The sequence below is a fragment of the Aphidius gifuensis genome, linkage group LG4 (assembly GCF_014905175.1).
Source record: "Aphidius gifuensis isolate YNYX2018 linkage group LG4, ASM1490517v1, whole genome shotgun sequence".
NCBI lineage: Eukaryota > Metazoa > Arthropoda > Insecta > Hymenoptera > Braconidae > Aphidius > Aphidius gifuensis.
In genome coordinates this window covers 2,732,160-2,754,742 of record NC_057791.1, presented here as the reverse complement: position 1 = coordinate 2,754,742, position 22,583 = coordinate 2,732,160, and the positions used below count along the sequence as shown (strand labels likewise).

The 22,583-nt window shown below is 24.8% G+C and overlaps 3 protein-coding genes and 1 pseudogene across 4 annotated transcripts; 1 reads left to right on the top strand and 3 right to left on the bottom strand.

Annotated features, from left to right (window-relative positions):
- Positions 1 to 118: 118 nt before the first annotated feature.
- On the bottom strand, positions 119 to 1,805 carry LOC122853709 (annotated as a pseudogene).
- Positions 1,806 to 10,512: 8,707 nt separating this feature from the next.
- On the bottom strand, positions 10,513 to 12,338 carry LOC122854477 (alcohol dehydrogenase class-3). The gene is made up of 6 exons (XM_044155195.1): positions 12,137 to 12,338; positions 11,746 to 11,989; positions 11,458 to 11,678; positions 11,025 to 11,372; positions 10,677 to 10,951; positions 10,513 to 10,609 (listed from the first exon to the last, which is right to left on the bottom strand). Exons 1-6 carry the CDS (start codon positions 12,155 to 12,157, stop codon positions 10,585 to 10,587), a joined length of 1,134 nt encoding a protein of 377 aa, XP_044011130.1. The 5' UTR covers positions 12,158 to 12,338; the 3' UTR covers positions 10,513 to 10,584.
- A 217-nt stretch (positions 12,339 to 12,555) lies between these two features.
- On the bottom strand, positions 12,556 to 13,553 carry LOC122854476 (phosphatidylinositol-glycan biosynthesis class F protein). The gene is made up of 2 exons (XM_044155194.1): positions 13,422 to 13,553; positions 12,556 to 13,340 (listed from the first exon to the last, which is right to left on the bottom strand). The coding sequence occupies exon 2, from the start codon at positions 13,310 to 13,312 to the stop codon at positions 12,608 to 12,610; it is 705 nt and encodes a 234-aa protein (XP_044011129.1). The 5' UTR covers positions 13,313 to 13,340; positions 13,422 to 13,553; the 3' UTR covers positions 12,556 to 12,607.
- Positions 13,554 to 16,159: 2,606 nt separating this feature from the next.
- LOC122854474 (NAD-dependent histone deacetylase sirtuin-1) lies at positions 16,160 to 21,903 on the top strand. Of its 2 annotated transcripts, none has more exons than XM_044155192.1 (4): positions 16,160 to 16,333; positions 16,979 to 17,117; positions 17,198 to 19,298; positions 19,386 to 21,903. In XM_044155192.1, exons 1-4 carry the CDS (start codon positions 16,186 to 16,188, stop codon positions 19,425 to 19,427), a joined length of 2,430 nt encoding a protein of 809 aa, XP_044011127.1. In that variant the 5' UTR covers positions 16,160 to 16,185; the 3' UTR covers positions 19,428 to 21,903. The 2 variants fall into 2 exon arrangements, with proteins under 2 accessions (XP_044011127.1, XP_044011128.1); XM_044155193.1 differs by having other exon boundaries at positions 16,231 to 16,333; positions 16,917 to 17,117.
- Positions 21,904 to 22,583: the final 680 nt, after the last annotated feature.

Below are 22,583 nucleotides of genomic sequence, written 5' to 3'. Positions count from 1 at the left end.
CCTAATTTATTTATATAAATACAATTATCACTTAATAATTAAGATTTAATTTAATGAAAACATTTGAGTTGAGACACTGCTAAATTTTATTTTTCAATTAGTTGATGTTTAATAAAATTTACTTGGCTTTATACAATACCAGATCAGCACCTCTTCCTCTTTTAGCTGGTCCTTTTTTTTCTTCAGCTTTACGTTTTGTTGATGGTGTTGTTGATAATACTTTGAAAAAACCATCAAGACGACCTTGTGTTGATGTGGTTCTTGCTTTGGCAAGTTTTTTAGCTCCATTACGTATTCTGTCTTCATTAAAATTTTTATCACCACAAAGAAATTTAACTAATCCTTCTTCATCAGGTTCAGTCCATTTTAACTAAACAAAAAAATAAAAACATAATTAAAATTTATCAAAACAAATAAATATTTTTAATTTACATCGATATTCTTTGGATCTGCAACATCTGGTTCAATAAACAATGCTCTAGCTTCTTTGTAATTCCAATCTTCTGGTGCTGGATATTTTTTTTGATCAATATTTTCAAGAATTTTCTCCAATGATTTATGAGTTTTAATAAGTTCAATTGCTCGTTTTGGTCCAATTCCTTTGATTGATCCAGTATAATCACAACCAAGTAATATACAAAAATCGATAAACTAAAATTGAAGATATAATTAAAATACAGATATTTATCGATAATAAATAATAATTATTTTTGTATTAATTACTTCTTCTTTAGTGAGTTCCATATCTGCTAAACATCAAGATGAAATTCTTGAACTGGTAATTTTCTTGCTTCACTATTGTTAAAACGACAAAGAAGAACAGTACTTCCAAATGTCAATGCATCCATATCCTCAGTTGCAGCTGCATAAACTTTATCACCTTTAACAAGAGCTGCACATTGAGTGCAATTCAACAAATACAAATACTACATCAATATTTATCAATTTAATTATTGACTTGTTACACACCTTAACGTAAGGAATTCCCATTAATTTTAAAAGCTGCTTAGCTTCATTAACATGTTCTGGTGTTACTTTGACAAGTTGTCTGTTAAATTTATCAATATCTTCAGCATTTCCTAGTTAAAAAAAAAAAAATATTAATTAATATATTTAACAAAATAATATAATTATTATTTTTTTATAAATGTATAATTAATTTACTAGTTTTTTCTTCAGCAGCAACACGTTTAGCTAATTTACCAACTTTTAAATTTGGAAGTTTACCATCAAAAACATATACTGGTTTTACATCATTATTAACAAGACGTATTGTTCTGTAAAAAGTTCCCATACAATGACTGTAAAAATTAAATCAAATTATAATAAAATACATTACAAGTAATATATTGGTAATTATTAACCTGGTTGTTTCACCATAAGTAGATGTCAATTGAGATCCTTCTGATCTGACAGCAATTAAAAATTGATAATGACACATAGAAGCATCAATAGTAATTTTTCTACCTCAAATAATTAATAGCTGTATTAACAGCTTGACTTAAAAGATGAGCAACTGATGCTGGTCCATACCAATCACCAGCTCTTTTACCAGTTGATGCACCAAGTGTTACTTTTTCTTCTAATTGTGTTGTTATTGATAATTGATCAGGTCACCATCTTCAATCTATTTAATTATTTAAATATAAAATATTAAATTAAATGTAAATAATTTTTTAATTTTAATTATTATATATTATTAATTATCACGTCCAAGAAAATGACATACTATAATGCTTGTGCAAGCATCATTTATTATTGTACTTACCTAACCTATCTTTTGATGCTTTAAATTGTCCATTCATCTTGGATTATTTATTGACAACATGTACAACGTTATTATAATATTTATAGCAATAATATAAATTGTTATTATTAATTATTAACGTAAAAACAAAAAAATTGTTATTTATTTTTTGATCTTAAAATTGCATTCTCACATTTTACATATAGATTTTTAAACAGTCTTTTTTTTTATATTTTTTTTTTTTATAAATATAAATCTTGTTATTTTTTTAGTTCAAACAGCAAGATGTTGTTGCTGAGCTTGTGCAACCACTTTTGACAAATTGATTATTATCATTAATGTATATTTATTTATAATTTCATTATTATTACTTTTTTATTGTCAACTGTACTTTTATGACACTTTACACCAATATACATACTTGTATGTATATCACCGCAAAATTGATATAAAATTTATAGGTATAGGTATGTATTGTTTGGAGTAATATGATTTTGATAATAAAATGCAATGTCTGATTAATATAATAAGTTTGTTGCACTATTGTTTTAAGTAAAATAATACGTATTTTTAACAATATAATTTCTTTATGATAAATTTTCTTCATCACTCACAATTTACTTAACAATATTCTAAATGAATATATATATAAAAAAAAATAAATTATATATTAGCAAAATTTATTAAGCTTATAACAATTAATTTGACAAATGAATAATACTTTTAATTTTCTAATCTATTTTCAAGTTGATACAAATTTATTTATTTATCCATTTTACATATAATTGAATTTATCATTTTAGTTTTCTACCTTATCAATATATATATATATATAAAATGTTAATTACCATTTTAGCCGCTAGGATATTTTTTGGCGCTACTAAAATTCTATTTCTCGCATGTGAACTGTTTCCTTCTCATATATATAAGCAGTGATTTTCTTGAATAATGTATCACTTTCGATTATGGTACGTTGATCAGCAATGCGGAAAGCATTTATAGGTGGAAAGCCTTGTGAGTGGAATGCTCAATGAGTGGAATGCTCGTATGTATATACATACATATATATATATATATAAAGTTACGTGTATACTATAATGATTTGAGGAGGGGTTAATTAAATTAAATAGAAATTACAAAGGGGGTTCTCGACAAAAGTTAATTAAGTTTTTAAAAATACACAAGTAACCTTACATATATATATATATATGTATATATATACATATTTAATTAGTTAATTATGCGGAAAGCATTTATAGGTGGAAAGCCTTGTGGGTGGAACGCTCACTGAGTGGAATGCTCGTATGTATATACATATATATATATATATAAAGTTACGTGTATACTATAATGATTTGAGGAGGGGTTAATTAAATTAAATAGAAATTACAAAGGGGGTTCTCGACAAAAGTTAATTAAGTTTTTAAAAATACACAAGTAACCTTACATATATATATATATATGTATATATATACATATTTAATTAGTTAATTATGCGGAAAGCATTTATAGGTGGAAAGCCTTGTGGGTGGAACGCTCACTGAGTGGAATGCTCGTATGTATATACATATATATATATATATAAAGTTACGTGTATACTATAATGATTTGAGGAGGGGTTAATTAAATTAAATAGAAATTACAAAGGGGGTTCTCGACAAAAGTTAATTAAGTTTTTAAAAATACACAAGTAACCTTATATATATATATTTAATTAGTTTTCGCGATAATTAGTTTTAGAAAAACGGTTCTTACAAATTTTCATCAAATATAGCTGCTTGTATTTTTACATCTTTAATTAAAAAAACAAATTGTCTCGCCTCGTCTTTCGTCACATCTTTAATTTGAAAAAAAAAACATTGTCTTGTCTTTCGTCTTGTCTCGATTTACCAAAAAAAAAAAAAAAAAATATTGCTGCTCATGTCGTCACATCTTTACTTTGAAAAAAAAAAAAAACATCGTCTTGTCTCGTCTTTCGTCACATCTTTAATTTGAAAAAAAAAAAACATCGCCTCGTCTTTCGTCACATCTTTAATTTGAAAAAAAAACATTGTCTTGTCTCGATTTACAAAAAAAAAAAAAAAAAAAAAATAGTCTTGCCTTGTTTAATGACCTTGTTTAGGACCTTAGCACTATGTGTAAATTTTCATTAGTATTTTTAAAAATATAACTGGTAGATAGGCAGAAAATTTACACGCATAGTGCTGAGATCCTACTTTGAATATAATCGTGTTCTATAACGTTTTTTTCTTTTTATTTGTTGCAGATTTTCTTGTTTCATATGATTCAGAAAGTAATATCAAGCGATTCTATTGTCTCATCAGTTTTTTTCAAAACTAATTTTCTTATTTTGTATTTTTCAAACCTTCTGTTTGATTTGTACTAGTTAAGATCTGAAGCTAAACATTATTTTGGAAATGGCTCCTTATAATACAAGGTAGAAATTAATTTATTTATTATAATATAATAACAATAATGCGTATTGATGATATTTTTAATTAAATTTTTAATTAAAATTTTTAGATTATCATCATTACAAAAAACAAAACGTTCAACGCGGTCATCAAAACAAAATGAACGACGACCACCAAATATATCATCAATTGTTGATCCTGATACTGATGATGATGATGACGTCAACATGGTGGTAACACCTACACCATCAACATCTACGTATATAAACAATAACAAGCAACAATTAAAAAATATTGATGGTAATAGTAGTATTATTCAACGACTATCACAAGAACTTGCACGTACAGCAGTACTTGATAATAATAATAATATGGATATTGATGATGATTTAATTGTTGAACGTCAACGTCGTGAAATGACACAAATATTTGGTAGTCAAAAATCCATGCAAGACGAACAAGTAATCAAATCACAAGAATGGGTCGTTAAAAGTTTTTCTCAACCATCAACATCAGAGAATAATGATAAAAAGAGGCCGAATATATTACCTATACCAGAATTAATAAATAAAAAAATTCAAAAAATGACACTACCGACACCACCATTACCATCACCATCACCACCATTACCACCACCACCATCATTTAAAACACCTACTGTACAACAAACACCAATAAAACAACAAAAACAAAAAAAACAACGCAACACACCAACAGCACAATCACGTACACCTTCACCTTCACCTTCATCAACATCAACATCAAGATCTACAAGTTCAATTAATTCTGGTAAAACATCAACATCAACAAAAAGACGTCAAAAATCAGCTGGTGCTAAAAAATTTGCCAATGAACCAGATAAAAAAATGTATACAATACAGATGGGTCTACGTACACTATTAAAAATCACGAAAGATACAAAATCAACTGATCAAAATTATAAAATTTATACTCAAATTCAAAGTGACGTTGACAGAGTAGCTAAATGGAAAATTTGTGGATCATATTTTTTAGAATTTTGCATAAATCATCATAGAGGCTGGCTATTAAATCATATTTTTTCAAATGGGGCCAAAAAAATTATCCCACAAATATTTAATATTTTAAAAGTACCCAGATCACAAGGGAAACAACCTATATATGACGTGAATTTGATTGAATTATATGATGAATATAGTAACATAATAACTAGGCTCAATGAAACCGATAATTTAAATATTCCATTAAGATTTGAAGTAGATGGTTTATCAAAATTATGTGACGATCAAATTGAAACATATTTAACATGTTTTGAAACCAACATCAACACACATAAATACAAAAGATTATTTAAATATATTAAAAAAGAACTTGATATATCAGCTACGGAAACCTATAATATTTTATCTGATTTGATTGAGCGCAATAAAAGACCAGAAACAATTAAATTATTCGATCAATTTAAAGATTTAAATTTTAAATTATTTAATAATAATAGTAACTGGCATAAATTTTTACCATTTTTCATTGAGCTACAAAAATTGACAACTAATTTCATTGTCGTACCAATTAATCATTTTGGCTGGCATCATGTTAGATATAGTACATCAGCATTAAGATTTTTTGTAGGACAATTATCAAATGTAAAATTATCTGAAGAATGTAAAACTTTGAGTGATGAAGCTTTATGGAAAAAAATTTTTAACATTGATCCTGAATCTTCACTCGGCAAAAGATTTTATCTATCATTAACTACTGATGGAGCTTCAGTATCAATTCAATGCCAAAAAGATGTAGTGAATAAAAATAATAATCTTGATAATAACAATATTCAAAAGGATGTACCAAAAATTACAATTTTAAGTCAACATTCACTTGATGATTTAAAAAATTTAAATATAACACATTATTCATCAATTGACCAAGGACAGAGATGTGTTGTATCAGGGATACACTTTAAAAATATTAGTGATTTAAAAAAGAAAAGTAAACAAAAAAGATTTGCCATAAAAAATTCAACATGGTTGTATAGAAGCGGTTTTTTCAGAAATGAAAAAAAGAGAAAAAGAATAACAAGTACTGCAGATGAAAAAATTGAAAAAATTGTACAATCAGTTGAATTTAAAAATATTATAAATTTAAAAAATCCAATCAATTATTTATTAAATTTAAAATTTCGTTTACTTTGCTTTGCTATACAACAACCAGTTTATGGTACATTAAAAATGACACTACTCAAATGGAATATTTCAATTAGAAAACGTACCTATCTTGATGATTTAGCGTATTTTATTGCAACTGGTCAAAGAAAAAAAAAATATTTGAAAAAAAAAATTATTGATGAAAAGAAAAAAACAAAAAATATAAAAGCTAAAGAATTAAAAAAACTTAGAAAAAAAAATTATTTAAAAAATCATCCATCAGATAAAGATAAAAAAAAAAAAAATAAAATTAGCTGTAAATTAGAGAGCCAAGTTAAACTATCTGCGAAAATAAATCAACCATGACAGATAAACAAAAAAAACAACGTGCAAGAAATCGTAAAAGAGAAAAAAGATTAAAAAAAGCCACGAAAAGTTTAGAAAACAACATAAACTTGAGTTAAAATTATCATTTGAAAACAACAATTATTATCATCAAGAAAAAGAGAAAAAAAGAAAAGAATATAATAATAATAAAAATAAAAAAATTCATAATAATAGTAATAATAATAATACTAAAGTCAGGGAATATTCATGTTGTTTTATTGGTGATCCAAATCCACATTTAAGACCAAAAGGATATCAAAGACCTCCCTTGTGTAAATTAGAAAAAAAACTGCTTGAATTCAAATTTGTAATTCTTGCTAGAGTTGATGAGTATAAGACAACACAAAATTGCAGTAAATGCCATCGTCAATTAATTGTCAGTACACGTGGGCACAGGTATGCTTACTGTCGCACCTGTGGTATAACATGGCATCGTGATATCAATGCAGGTATAAGTGTTGGCAACATTGGAACTACATATGCTGGCATGAATCCAGATGATGATATTGCTAATTATAGTAATTTTGAAAGATCAAGGTAATTTTTATTGAAAAAAATTATAATAATAAATAAATAAATAATTAACTAATGTTTTTTGTGTTTAATTTTTATTTTCCAGAAAAAAATAATTCAGCCCCATTGATATGAACAACCTGGAGTCGACAATCAAAAGGAAACAACAGCGCACAACAATGAAAGAAGAAAAAAAAAAAAAAAAAAAACAATTAGTCTTAGTCATTAAAATTTAATTATCATTATATGTATATATTTTTATTTCAAATTAATTAAGTAGATATTAATGTAAAATTTTACATAAAGGTACCTGTTTATAGTATACAAATTATCCCAAATTAAGTATATTATAAACAGGTATATAAAAACTTTTTGTAAAATTCAATTTTTGCAGCGCGAGTAGCAAGGTCACTTACTTTATTATAGTAAAATACCTTGACAAAATAACGTCTGTTAGTCTGTATGGACTTGGTATAATATGCCAGATCAAAACCCTTGTTCTCTTGTGGATTGTCGATATGACTGTTGGATCGTTGACGTAAAACAGGCTGATGGTACTTGGAAACCAACAGCAAGGTGTATTTAATGAAATACTATTTTAAATAATTCATTTATTTTTACTGTATACTCAAAAAAATAATGAATGTAAAATCAATAATAAATTACTGTTTGTTTTATTAATCAAAATATGTAATTGAAAAAAGTGTCTACTTTTTTATTTTATATATTTAGTTTTTATTTTTTTTTTGTTTAGGAAATAACAAGTTTACTTTTGTTATTTAGTTATTATTAAATTCGAACAGATACCTCTTTAGATTTTCTGTTTGCCTAATAATTTTTGAAAAATAAAATTCAATTTGTATCAGGAGTATAGAACATTCAAAGAGGTATATAGAATTTTTTGAGAATTTACCTCCTTGATTTTATGTTTGCCTAATTTTTTTTCAAAAATTTTTTAGATTTGTATCAGGAACATAGAATAACTGAAGAGGTATTTGGAATTTTTTTGAAAATTTACTTCTTTAATTTTCTGTTTACCTGATTTTTTTTTTCAAAATTTTTTCGATTTGTATCAGGAACATAGAACAACCGAATAGGTATTTGGTATTTTTTTAAATTTACCTCAACTTTCTACAATTTACCACAACTGAAAATATAAATAATTTATTGTTATCATTTGAATAAAAAAAAAAGAATAAAATAGTATTTTTTTAGAAAATAATATTAATTTTCGTTTATTTTTTTTTCTTCGTACTTAGACAGCATTTTTAATTAATAATAAACAAATTTCAAGGTTGTCCAATGAATAAACAAGTGTATAAATAATACGGAAAATAAAAACAAGGAAAATTTCAATATATATATTTACAAATGTTTTAAGAAAAATATAATAATTTTTTAAAATTCATAAAATAATATATTATGAGATATTATTTACATTTTAAGAATAACAAAATAATTATGACACACTTGAATAATAATTTAAAATATTATAATAATACAATAAAACTCATCTAAAATTGATTTAATAAATTATTTTTAAAAAAAAATAGTATTTAATCTCAATTTAAAAATAGACAAATTAACAAAAATAACAAATCTATATAATAAATGCATAAAAACATTCAAGTATTTATTTAAATAATTTATTTACTTAACTTTGTATACCCAAGACAAAAAATAATATGATAAAAGTAATAATAATAATTGCAAACAGTATTTTTTTTTAAAAGGAGGAAAAAAAAAATAAACAAGTATATTTGCACTTGTTATGACGCGCAAAGAGATATGTATTCAAATTAATATAAAACAAGTAGAAATAATTATAAATAAGTAGAAGCTTCGTGTCCTCAATAGCAACAGGTTGAAGAAATTAATTTAAAATGAAAATTCAATTGTTATTAGTCTTTTTAATGCTTATAGTATGTGCATTTTGTCAAGATTGTAAATCAACAGACCAATGTGTAAGTTGTTTTACAATAAATAAAAAAATTAATTAATTAATTAATAATTAATTTAGATATTAATTTATATATTTATGTAAATATTAATTATGTAATTCTAATTTATATTTCAGTGTTCTAAAAGTGAAGAATGTTGTTCAAGTTATTGTACTCATAAGCGTATATGTGGATCTTGTACGTATATAAAAAATAATTGAAAATAAATATTATAGCATTTAGTAATTTATTAATTATTATTGTATATTTTTTTACAGTTGATAAACCTGAGAACAATCCCTGTGCTGTTGTACGATGTGCTAATGGTCCATGTGTGACCGTTGATGAACGACAATGTGATGGCACTTATAAGCCAAGAGCCAAGTGTGTTCCCCGAAGTTAAATAACAATTTAAAAAAATATTTCGTCAAAACATGTTATTTGATACTAATTAAATAGATATTAAAATTGTTCAAATGTATTAAATAAAATCAACATACAATCTAGCATAGAACGAAATAATAAATCTTAGTGTATGAATAATTCTATGCAATAAATATAGCATGGCTCAAAAAATATATAAAAAACATAAAAATTTGTATAAAAAAATATTATAAATAAATTAAATTCTGTAATTATAAAAAGAACAATAAATAAATTATACAACCGTTACCAAGGTTTAAAAAAAATTGTGATTTCGTTTTATTTACAAACAGATTAAACTCAATAATTTAAGACCTAAAAAAAATTGAAATATTTAATATACTCAATGTTTAAATGCCTTAAAGATAAGAGTCTAAAAGCTGCTACAGAGATTTGGAAAAAAATTCAATTCATTTACTTACTTATTTCGTTTTGAGATCTTTGAAACTTGTTCCTGACAAAATGAAGCATCAATTTATTTTATCAGTGTTAATTATTTATCTATATTATATAAACAGAGGAAGTGCTGGTTTGCTTAAAGATTGTAAAATAGCCAAGACAATGGTCAGTCATATGCAAATAAAATTAGTTGTTAAATAAATTATAATTATTAATTAGTCACTTTTTATTTTAGTGTCAAAGTCATGTAGATTGTTGTTCAGGATATTGTAAAACTTTGTCAACCGGCTTGTGTGCAACTCGTGAGTTATATTTTATATATATTAAAAATTGATTAATGAGATAATTAATACTTAATGTATCTTTAATTTTTTTAGTTCAAGATGATAATAATCTTTGTCGTGGAGTAAATTGTCAAGGAAGATGTATAATCACTCATGTATGGAATAATTTATTGGAGTCATCAGTAGCAGTACCTACCTGTATTTAACTATAAATAAAATACAAGCCATAATTTTATGTACACCATCTGATAATATAAAATAAAAATTAAAAGCAATCTTATTTACCAAATTTTTATTACGTGTATTAAAAAATTACTCAATATATGAAAAAATAATTCATCTAATTACATTTCTATTTTAAAATTTTAAAACTGCTCTCAAGCTGAAATTAAAAAAAAAAAATAATATAAATATAATTATTTTATTAAAATAAAATAAATAAAACTTACCATTTTCCAGAATGTAATAATTCAAAGCCTTCATTAATTTTATCAAAAGCCATTTCATGAGTGACAAATTCATCTAGCATTAATTTTTTATTCAAATAATCATCAACTAATATTGGTACACTGTCTTTTGATTTCCATCCACCAAATGCAGTTCCTTTCCATACACGTCCAGTTACCAATTGAAATGGACGAGTGCTTATTTCTTTTCCAGCAGCAGCAACACCAACAATAACTGATGTTCCCCATCCTTTATGACAAGCTTCTAAAGCTGCTCTCTAATAATAATAAAAATTAATACTATTATTTAAATTTATATTAATTATAAAAAATAATTATTAAAAAATATACCATTGTTTCAACATTTCCAACACACTCAAATGTATAATCAAGTCCACCATCAGTAAGTTCAATGAGAACTTCTTGAATAGAACGATTATGATCTTTTGGATTAATAAATTCAGTAAAGCCAAATTTTTTAGCAACATCAAATTTATCTGGATTAATATCAATGCCAATAATACGTGATGCACCAGCAACTTTACAGCCAAGTGCAACAGCAAGACCAACTGCTCCAAGACCCCAAATAGCACAAGTACTATTTTTTTCAACTTTTGCTGTATTTAAAGCAGCACCATAACCAGTTGGAACTCCACATCCTAAGAGGCATACTTTTTCTAAAGGTGCAACTGGATTAATCTAAAAACAAGACAATTATAAAAATAATAAATCTACAAATATGTACATATTATAAATTGGTTATATGACTTGATGTTATTATTACTTTAGCAATTGATACATCAGCAACAACAGTATACTCAGAAAAGACAGAGCATCCCATAAAATGACTAATTGTTTTTCCTTTACAAGTAAAACGAGATGTTCCATCAGGCATAACACCTTTACCCTGAGTTGTACGTATTTTTTGACATAAATTTGTCTTTGGTGATAAACAAAATTTACATTCTCTACATTGAGGTGTATACAATGGTACCACATGATCACCTAAAAATAAAAATAATATAAACTTCGAAATTGGCTATTAAGCTATTTATTTAATGAGATAAAATACCTGGTTGAAATTCAGTAACACCTTCTCCAATACTTTCAACAATTCCACTACCTTCATGACCTAAAATACATGGAAATATACCCTCTGGATCTAAACCACCAAGGGTATAAGCATCAGTATGACATAGTGCAACAGCAACAACTTTTATACGAACTTCATTTGCTTTTGGTGGAGCAACCTCAACTTCTTCAATTGACAGTGGTTCTTTTTCTTTCCATGCAACAGCAGCACGACATTTGATAACCTATTTAACAAAAAAAAAAAAAGTAAAAAAAGAATATTTAATATATTTTTATCAGCTTGCATAAGTATTTCATAATTATTTACATTTAATTAAATATCCTTGCAAGTTTATAATAATAAAATTAATAATTGTTTTTTTTTCATTTACCTGTCCAGCAGTGTTGGCCATTGTTATTCAATTTTTTTAATTTAATTAACAAACGTTAGAAGCTATCAACAATATCAAATGTTAATTGGAATGGTTATGATTTATTAATATAAATCAAGACAGAAGACTTTGATGATTGTTACTGACAAAATTTATCAAGCAAACTGACAGTCCAACACATTGACACCAACGAATATTATGATTTTTGCACTCGGCACTACAGAAATACAAAATATATACAAAAATTCTATACTCCATCAATTGAATGCAACTTCATTGCACTTATAAATTTCCCTCCATTAATTTTAAATTAAAATTAATTTTTTTATTTAACAATTTAAACAAATTAAAAGACAACAATTTAATTTATAATTTTATTATTTATATATAAAAAAAAACAAACAAACAGACAGTCTTGATACATTAAATACTTTGGGATATAATTATTATGAAATTATATTAACAAAAAAACTATCTATGTAATTTAGTATTACTTTTAAAATATTTTTTAATAGGAATGACTTTAATAAAAGTTATAAAATGTGCAATCATATAGCCAAAAAATGAACCAATTATACATGAAATTGGCCATTCTTGCCATGGTCTATCCCAATCAAGTGGTATGACAATTGCACCAAGCCAACAACCAAGTAATGTTAATTTAATATTTAAACAAATAGCATCAACAATAATATTATCATTTTTAGCATTTAATTTTGATAATAATCCAAGTGTTGTATCAACACCCAAGTGTAAACATGGTGCTATAAATGTTAATGTTGTTAATGTTATTGACAGCATTGTTGTTTCTTCTCTATGACTTGATAATGGTGCACCAAATAATACAATTATAATATAATAAATTAATGATATTAATATTGTTAACACTGTAAATTTTATTACTTCTTTTAGTGTACGTGACCATGGTTTACGTGATTTTGATAATAATCTTGAATCAATTTTTAAATATAATGATTGTTCATTGTATATCCAATGAAATATTAATTTTATTAATTCAGCAAATATCAATACTAATAAAATTGGTATTGATTGGTATTTTCCAATGTTGTATATGTTTTCATTGAATTTAAGAAGTAATAATATACAAGGAAAATATATACATGTAAATGAACAGTAGTACAATAGTAAACGTTGTCCTGGTAATTTTTCAAACATATTTTTCGATTTTATAAATAAAACAGATCTAAAAAAATAAAACAAACAACAATAGAGACATTTGTTATTTAAAATTTTATTATTATTGTAGTGTATTGTTTTTACTTACTTGATGATTTAACAAGTAGATTTTGTTTTTCGATTTTATAAAATCGAAATAGTTTATAGAAATTTTTAGTGATAATAGTTAGAAATTTTTTTCTATTATCAGGATTAAGATGACAAATTGACAACACACCGGGTTGTTTATCAGCTGATGAATTTTATTTTTATTTTTTTTCTCACTCGTTGTTTTTTTTCTCTCTTTTTTTTTGGCTGTCAATGACTCGGTTGGTAAAGAAGTATTCATTCGCGCCTTAATTTTGAAATTATAAATAAATAATACTCGTTAATTTTTTATTATAAATATTTACTTGTCATTTTTTTTTTTGTTCTGATAATAATCTCATTTTAATTATGTCTATTTTCAGAAAAATTAGATAATCATAGTAATTTTTTTTAGTGACATAACAAACAAATATAATTTAAAGATGAAGATAATAATTATGTGCATGCATTTCCGTTGTAATATAATATAAAAAAAATATATTGTAAATCTTGTATAAATATTTAGTCGATATTTATTGTTGTTAAAATGAAGTTGTGGATCGTTGTTGTAGTATTTTTATTTATTTTTCATAGTAATGCAAAAGGAAATCCCTTGGGAAGTTTTCCTTCATCTAATGGAGGTAAAAATATATTTTTTAATAAATATAAATTAATTATAAATGTGTAAAAATAAATATGTAATTAGGTTTTGGCCGTCAACAATCACAATTTGGTGAGAGTATTCGTGATTGGTATCGAGACATGAAAGCAAGAATTTTTGGAAGCAATCCTCCAGATATTTCTGGAATAACAGGTCAAACAAAGCAAGCATCTCAACAACAAATAAGTTTTTTGGGAGGATTTCTTATTGACTTGTGTAATTGTTTTTTTTTTTACATCAATCAGTTTCAAGTATTAACAAGTATATTTATTAATTTATTATTATTTTTTTTAATGGACTAAAGCAAAAGTTTCATTTGATCCTCAACGTGATTGGGGATTTCGTTTGGGTAACTGGTATATTATAAAAAAAGAGAGTGATAGTTCTGGTGCAAGCAATATCAGAACATCAACTTCTCCAGCAATCCAAGAAGTACCAGACTTGATTGAAAACGAATCTGATGACAAGACTAGATTTTTATCAAACATTCCAACTGTTGTTTCTATCGATGATATTATTTCTTCAACAACTGAAAAAACTGTGGAGACTTCAGAACAAAATTTACCAGAAGAATCCAGTAATGCTGTTGATGTTTCTACTGATGAAATTGTTTCTTCAACAACTGAACAATCTACTGATACAACAGAACAAAATGTTGAAGAACCAATTAATGTTGATGGTGTTCTTACTGATGAAATAATTTCTTCAACAACTGATCAATTTACCGATACATCAAAACCAAGCCCAGCAGAAGAACCAATTAATGTTGATGGTGTTCTTACAGATGAAATAATTTCTTCAACAACTGAAAAAACTGTAGAGATATCAGAACAAAATTTAACAGAAGAATCCAATGATGCTGATGATGTTCCTACTGATGAAATAATTTCTTCAACAACTGAACAATCTATCAATACATCAGAACAAAATCCACCAGAAAAATCAAACGCTGATAATGCTACTATCACAGACGGATCAGTTGAAATAATCTCTCCGAAGTAATAAAATAATTTTTTTATCAATTGCAAATAAAATTTTCCATTATATTATATTGTATTTAATGACGTCATAATTGCTTGACGTAATCATCATAAAATAACTTGAAATAAAAATAATGTTATAAATTATGTAATGACATAATAATTTATATACACATCTGTGTATTGAAAAAAAAATATTATTTATTTATTTAAATTTAAAATTAATTAGCTGGATAAAATTTGATGTTAATAAATTAAAAATTTTCATTTATAATTAATAATTATTTGTAATTAATATTATTAATTATTCTTTTTAAAAAAAAAATAATTCTTAGAATTTAAAATTAAAGCGGAAATAAAGTGAACTAAAAATTAAAAAAATGACATCAACAACAGTCGATAAAAAAGGAATTTCTATTGTCATTAATAAAAAATTTTAGACGCAAATTTTAGATTATTATATAATTAAACTTGAAATACGAACAAGTCTTTGAAAAAAGGACAATTAATTTAGAAAAAAAATTCCATAAATTTATAATAATACAAAACCAAAAATAAACTCGATAAACCAACATGAAAATATTAATCTGGGGGAGAAAAAAAAATCAATTGACAACACCCCGTCAAAAAATAATAACAATAATAACACCTGAAAATGTAAAAATAGAAAATAGAAATCGAATAATACTTGAATAAAAAAAAAAAAAAAGTGCAGTATATATTTAGTTTGAATTATTTTCTTCAAAACAGGACCTAAAAATATATAGCAAAAATTAAATTAAAAATGTATTTAATGAATAATAGTTTCAAATAATTTTAATGATAATCCATTAATTTAAAAATAAAAAGCCAAATAAAAAAAAAATAAATAAAAAATTGAGAGAAAAGAGAGAAGAGAGAAGAGATGGCTGCGTGTGTATGAGATCTAGTCACATAAAAATGATTTTTACGTTGTTGCCGATGTTAAAGTGAAGCGTGGGTGGTTTGATTGGTTGTTCATGTGGGGGTGGTAAAATATAGTCATATGATTGGTTAAATAAATATAGTAAAAAGTGGGGTAGCATGTATACTAACGACCTCTGATGATATTACGGCAATGAATTGAACTAACAGTAATCCTGAATATTATTGCATTGCTGTTGAAAATGGCGTCAAGCTCGGAGCTGCCAGAATATTTATCTCCAGTGAAACGTCGTAAAATAGAACGTGATACATATGATGAATCAGAAAGTTTAAATATCGAATATTCTGACGATAAAAACACACAGGATTCACATCGTGGTGATATTGAAGGTATTTATTATTAATTAATATATTATTTTATAAAAAATTGTTAATTTTTCAAGATGGCGGCTTGAACGGTAAACGCCCATTACGCGATGCGCTTCGTGTCAAGAAGACAGTCGACAATATTACCAAAGAGGGGGAAAAAGGAATCAAATTGCCGCCATGTTTGCGTATTGAATTTTTCCACTGCATTTTAAAATATATATTTTTTTTTTTTGTCAATAATAATAATGGTTTTTTTTTTTAAACTTTTAAATTAAATATAGAATTTTTAATTGATTGTATATTTATTTTTGGATAATATAATGCTTATTTTATTTAAAAAAAAAAAAAATTTATGAAGGCGGGAAGCTTCTCGAATAAGTGACAGTAGAAAAATTTATGTTTATACTTATATGTGGCTGTGTGTTGATATTCTCACAGATGGCAACAAACACAAAAGTCAAAAAATTTAACAAGCATGCTCGTTTGACGTTTTGTACATAGTGCGCGTGTTTATTTATATTAAAATATGTCAAACAAAATATATATTTTTTATAGATCTATATGTAAATATTTTTTTTCTATTTTTTTTTTTTATTTTAAATAGATTAAGAAAAATAAAAATATCATTGAGTGGAAAACACACGATTTTTTATATTTATTTTGAAGAACCTCTAAGTGGTGATAGTGGATTTGCCGATATGAGTGAAGGATCAAAATCAATGTCAATAACACCAGATCCAACACAATCATCATCAACTGATGAATCAACGAGAGCTGATTCAACTAGTGATGACACTGGTTGCCTGTAAGTTGTTTTTTTAAACATAATACTTTGAATTGTTGAAATAATGATGATAATGTTTAAATGTTTTGTATGTTGTGTAGACTTGATACAGCAGATGAAAAAGACGAGGTATCATCAACCGTGTCAAATTTATCTGACTTATCTGGTTTATCAGATTTATCTGAGGAAACTGGTCACTTGTGGAGAAATGCATCATCATGGGTACAAAAACAAATGTTAACTGGTGCTGATCCACGTGAACTTCTTCAACATTTACTTATGGATCCAACACAAATACCAGATAGAGTTGATGATTTAACACTTTGGAAACTTGTATTAAATATAATGTCTGATCCACCAAGACGACAAAAATTAAATCATATTAATACATTAACAGATGTTGTTAGATTAATACAAAATAGTAAAAAAATAATAGTACTAACTGGTGCTGGTGTTAGTGTTAGTTGTGGTATACCAGATTTTAGAAGTAGAGATGGTATATATTCACGTCTAGCACAAGATTTTCCAGATTTACCAGATCCACAAGCAATGTTTGATATAAATTATTTTGGTCAAGATCCAAGACCATTTTTTAAATTTGCACGTGAAATATATCCTGGACAATTTAAACCAAGTCCATGTCATAGATTTATTAAAATGTTAGAAAAAAATAAAAAATTATTACGTAATTATTCACAAAATATTGATACACTTGAACAAGTTGCTGGTATTGAAAATGTTATTGAATGTCATGGTTCATTTGCAACAGCATCATGTACAAAATGTAAATATCAAGTTACAGCTGAAGATATTAGAGAAGATATATTTGGTCAAAGAATTCCATTATGTAAAAAATGTACTAAAAATGCATTACCATCATTAACAAATTCAATAACAAATGATAAAAATTATAGTGATTTAGTTGGACAAGGTATTATGAAACCAGATATTGTATTTTTTGGTGAAGGTTTACCAGATGCATTTCATGATGCAATTGCTAAAGATAAAGATGAATGTGATTTATTAATAGTTATTGGTTCATCATTAAAAGTACGTCCAGTAGCACTTATACCATCATCAATACCATCACATGTACCACAAATATTAATTAATCGTGAATCATTATTACATCTTAAATTTGATGTTGAATTACTTGGTGATGGTGATATTATTATAAATCAATTATGTCGATTAATGGGTAATCAATATGAAGATATATGTTGGAAAAAAAATATATTAGATGAAACACCACATTTATTACCACCAAGATTTGTTGATGATCCATGGGATAGAAGTCGTGATACATCAACAACACATGATTATTCACAAGATAATAGTACAGAAGAATTATTTAAAACAAATCATAGCCATCATCATAATCATCAAAATAATATATCAAATGAAAGCCAAGATAGTTTATTAATAAATGCAAATACAACACCAAAACATATGGATAATTCTGATATATGTATATCACCATTTCATGCTGGACATATGGACAGTGGAGATGCTAGTTTTTCATTACTTGGTGAAAGTCCAAAAAGACGTCTTGGTGATTCAAGTGTTGAAAGTAGTCCAAAAAGAATACATCTTGCAAATTCATCAATATCATCTGATACAACAATAACATCACCATCATCATCATCATCGACGGCGGCGACGACGACAACAACAGCAGCACAAAACACATCAATTGATAATGATAAAATAAATACAGCATCAAGATATACACGTGTTATATCGGTTGAATCAACATCAGAAAATAATGGACAAATATTTAATTTAGAAGAATGTCATGTTGTGCCAAGAATAATTGATAATTCACAAGATTCAATACAATCATCAATTGATCAAACACAATCATCAATTGATTATACAAATGATAATGATTTTGTTATAAATGATGATGAACAAATTGATAATGATAAATTAAATATTAAAGCAAGACATGCATCAATTGATTCAGCAATTGATTCTGGTATTGGTGATAGTTGTAATAGTGTTGATAGTCGTGATGATAAAGATGGAACAGCTGATTTAGAAAGACGTTGGCAAACAGATATGAAAGAAAGTCTTGCAAGTAGATTACCAGATAATACATATTATCAAGTATCACCAGGTAAATATATATTTCCTGGTGCTGAAATTTATTTTGAACCTGAAGATTTTGAACAGTGTTCACCTTCATCACGATCTCCAACAGTGAGTTGATATTTTCTTGAATAATATTACTTTATTTTTATGTTGATTTATTTATTTATTTGTTTGTTTGCTTGTTTTGTTTAATAGGTATCATCGATAACATACGCTGAAGACAACCGAGCAACGTAAGATCATCAGCAATATATAATGGTAATTTAATAAATAAAAAAATTAATTAATTAAATAATTAAATGTAACGTGAGGTTACGAAATCGTGCAATTTAGTTCTTTCACATCTGTAAAATATATATATTGCTGACTCTTATTAGCAAATTAATTCAACAGTTGTGATGGAACTCTAAAAAAAAAAAGAAAGAAAGATGTTATCACAAAGTTCGATTTATTTGCCACACTTTTCGGAAAAGTTGGTGTGTTTATCAATGTAACATTGCTAAAGAGTCAATCAGTAAGAAAAAAAAAAAAAAAAGAAAAGACCTGTTTAAAGACTCAATTGTAAATCAGAGTATTAAAAATCGAATTTCACGTTTTACTATAATATCAGATAATAACGTCTTCCATCAATTTTTGATCTTTCGAATATTGCCAAATTGATTGATTATTATTTCTTTTGTTTTTTCGTTGCTGTGATTTTTAATTTTTAAAGCTAAAAAGCTCTATTTAAATTCAAAAATTATTCAACAATCTAAGCTTAAATTTTAAATTTCAAAAATAATTTAATTGTACAGACAAAATTAATCGTATTTAGCAAAATAAATGTGCATAATAAAACGAAGCATAAAGTAATACTAGCTATGCAAATTTTAATAGATACTAAATTAATTACAAACTAAAAAAAAAAAAGATTTAATCTTGTATCTTCTAAAGACAAACGTTTGGATTTTACACATACTTCAATGATTGTCTTTAGAAATTGATTAATAATTTTTTTTTCATTTTAAATAATAATAATATAATTAATTTCATAAACTGAATAATTTATTTAAACGTATATCTAATTTTTCAAAATCATAGAAACTTTTTTTAATTATTTTGTATTAATATTAAATATTATTTATATATTTTAATTTTTTTTTAGTTGAAATTTCAAAAAGTACATTTATCTTTTTTCTAAAATATTTGATCGATTTTGATTCCCTGGTTTCTCTGGGTCACAGGCAAAATGTACAAAGCAATGCCCGATATCTATGCATTGCGTGTTATTTTTTATATTAAAAAACGAAAAAAACGAAAAAAAAAAATAAAAAACAAATGTGTTGTGTGACTTGAGAAAAATTGTATAAAAATAAATTCGCGAAATAATATAAATTATCGTAATAATTAGGTAATATTCATGGCGAATTATGTCGTGTGAATTAATAAGGTTGTGTGAATGTTAACTGTGAAAAAAAAAAAAACAAAAATATATTTAAATTAAAAAAAGAACAAATAAAAAAATTAATAGAAAATTTATGAAAAATTAAAAACGCGATATTATTAGTGCTTATTTATAAAATTTAAATTTATCACGTATTAGCTACATAGCTAATGTTTTTTTTTTTCACTAAACAAAAATTATTTATACAGTAAAATAAATAATATAAATTGCACACTGGTGCTACAATGAGAAAGAAAGAAAGATAAAAAAAAAAAAGAAAAATTAAATATAAATCAGCTGACATTTTTATTTAAATTAATTTTTGCTTTGTACAAACTTGCACTTATTTATAATTATTGAAAAGAAAAGAAAAAAAAAAAAAAAAACTACAACAAAAGGATACCTAGTTTTTTTTTTTTTTTTTTTTCTCTCTAAATTAAAACTTTTTTTTATTTATAATTAAATTTCGAAATCGCAATCATGGTATCGGATTATTTATTAAAATATAAATTAAGTAAAAAATAGAAAAAAGAAGAAAAAAAAATCACAGTCATTGGTAGAACTGAAAAAAAAAAAAAAATTAAAAAGAAAGATAAGAAAAAAAATTTTATATTATCTGGCGAAAGATGAACCGATTTCTTTCAACAGTACTGACTTTTTTTTTTTTTTATTTTTTCAAATATAAGTTTATAAAACTTACTGTATGTAAATATTTATTATTATTTTTATTATAGGAAGCCGATTATTTTGTCAAAATGGATTTAACTGTTTTTCATCATATCATATTTTATTATTACTATTATAATATTTTTTTTTTTCTTTTTTTATATTAACAATTTGTTATTTGATGAATTTCAGAACGATGCCAAAATGACAAAATACTCGGGCACAAAAATTCTGAGTTTTTTATAATTTGTTATTTAATATAGTTAAAATAATATAAAAAAAAAAAAAATGAAAAAATGAAGTGTTCTCTTTATTATTATAAATGTTGTAAGAATTTTTGTTTCTTCCGGTATTACTAACTTATAAGTTAAAAACGTGAATTAAACACTTTTTATATTATTAAAAAAAAAAAGAAAAAAAATTTAAAAAAAAAGCAGTTTATTTATTATGTTACCTGATTACAATGATGAATAAAATTATCAATCATTTTGTCGATAATATTATCAATAAAAAAATAATTCACTTACATTAAATTCATTGGTGTGAGTGTGTGTTGGTCTAAACTATTTTTCTACTATTAAATATTGTCTAATAAATAATAACAAACTATTAAAAAAAAAAAAACTAATTTATACTTGAATAATTTTCTTAGATGCAAATAAAATATATTAACTAAAAAATTGCTTGCACGATTAACAAAATAAAAAAAATTTAATTGCTAATATAGCTGACTTATTGCTCGAAAAAATCACTTAGCATAGGTGTTTAACAAAATTTATTATTATTATCAATATTATATTAATAATAACAATAATAATAACACCATTGTTACGATGATTTTTTAAATTAGAATAATTATTATCATATATACTAGAAGAAAATAAAATAATTAAATAAGTTTGTAGACAGTATAAAAACATTAACACTTGTACAAATAATAATTAATTAATCATTGATGATATATTAATCTGATGTAGCATGAAATGATATATAAGAGCGTACACTATCAAAATAAAAAAAGTTACAGATTTTTTAAACTAATATTTTGATCATTTGACTTATCATTTTTTTAATTATTATATTTAATAAAATCATGAGCAAAAAAAAAGAAATACACACAATTTATTAATTTGAAATATTAAAAAAAAAAAAAAATTACTACTTGTTCAATTAATAAATATCTTTATATTATTTTGTACGTAAAACCAAAAAAAAAAAATAAATAAAAAATGAATAAATAAATGATGAATGAATAAAGATAATGAGTATGTTATATATTTAAGTAAATAATGCTGATGGTGAAG

What these genes read in the sequence shown, in the direction of transcription:
- LOC122854477 (XM_044155195.1), bottom strand. Translation starts at nt 12,157, where the DNA reads ATGGCCAACACTGCTGGACAG. An exon ending in TGGCCAACACTGCTGGACAG is followed by an intron (nt 11,990 to 12,136) that starts GTAAATGAAAAA and finishes TTTGTTAAATAG; the next exon opens with GTTATCAAATGTCGTGCTGC. An exon ending in CTGATGTATCAATTGCTAAA is followed by an intron (nt 11,373 to 11,457) that starts GTAATAATAACA and finishes TCTTGTTTTTAG; the next exon opens with ATTAATCCAGTTGCACCTTT.
- LOC122854474 (XM_044155192.1), top strand. Translation starts at nt 16,186, where the DNA reads ATGGCGTCAAGCTCGGAGCTGCCAGAATATTTATCTCCAGTGAAACGT. An exon ending in ACATCGTGGTGATATTGAAG is followed by an intron (nt 16,334 to 16,978) that starts GTATTTATTATT and finishes TTTATTTTGAAG; the next exon opens with AACCTCTAAGTGGTGATAGT. An exon ending in AGTGATGACACTGGTTGCCT is followed by an intron (nt 17,118 to 17,197) that starts GTAAGTTGTTTT and finishes TATGTTGTGTAG; the next exon opens with ACTTGATACAGCAGATGAAA.
- LOC122854476 (XM_044155194.1), bottom strand. Translation starts at nt 13,312, where the DNA reads ATGTTTGAAAAATTACCAGGACAACGTTTACTATTGTACTACTGTTCA.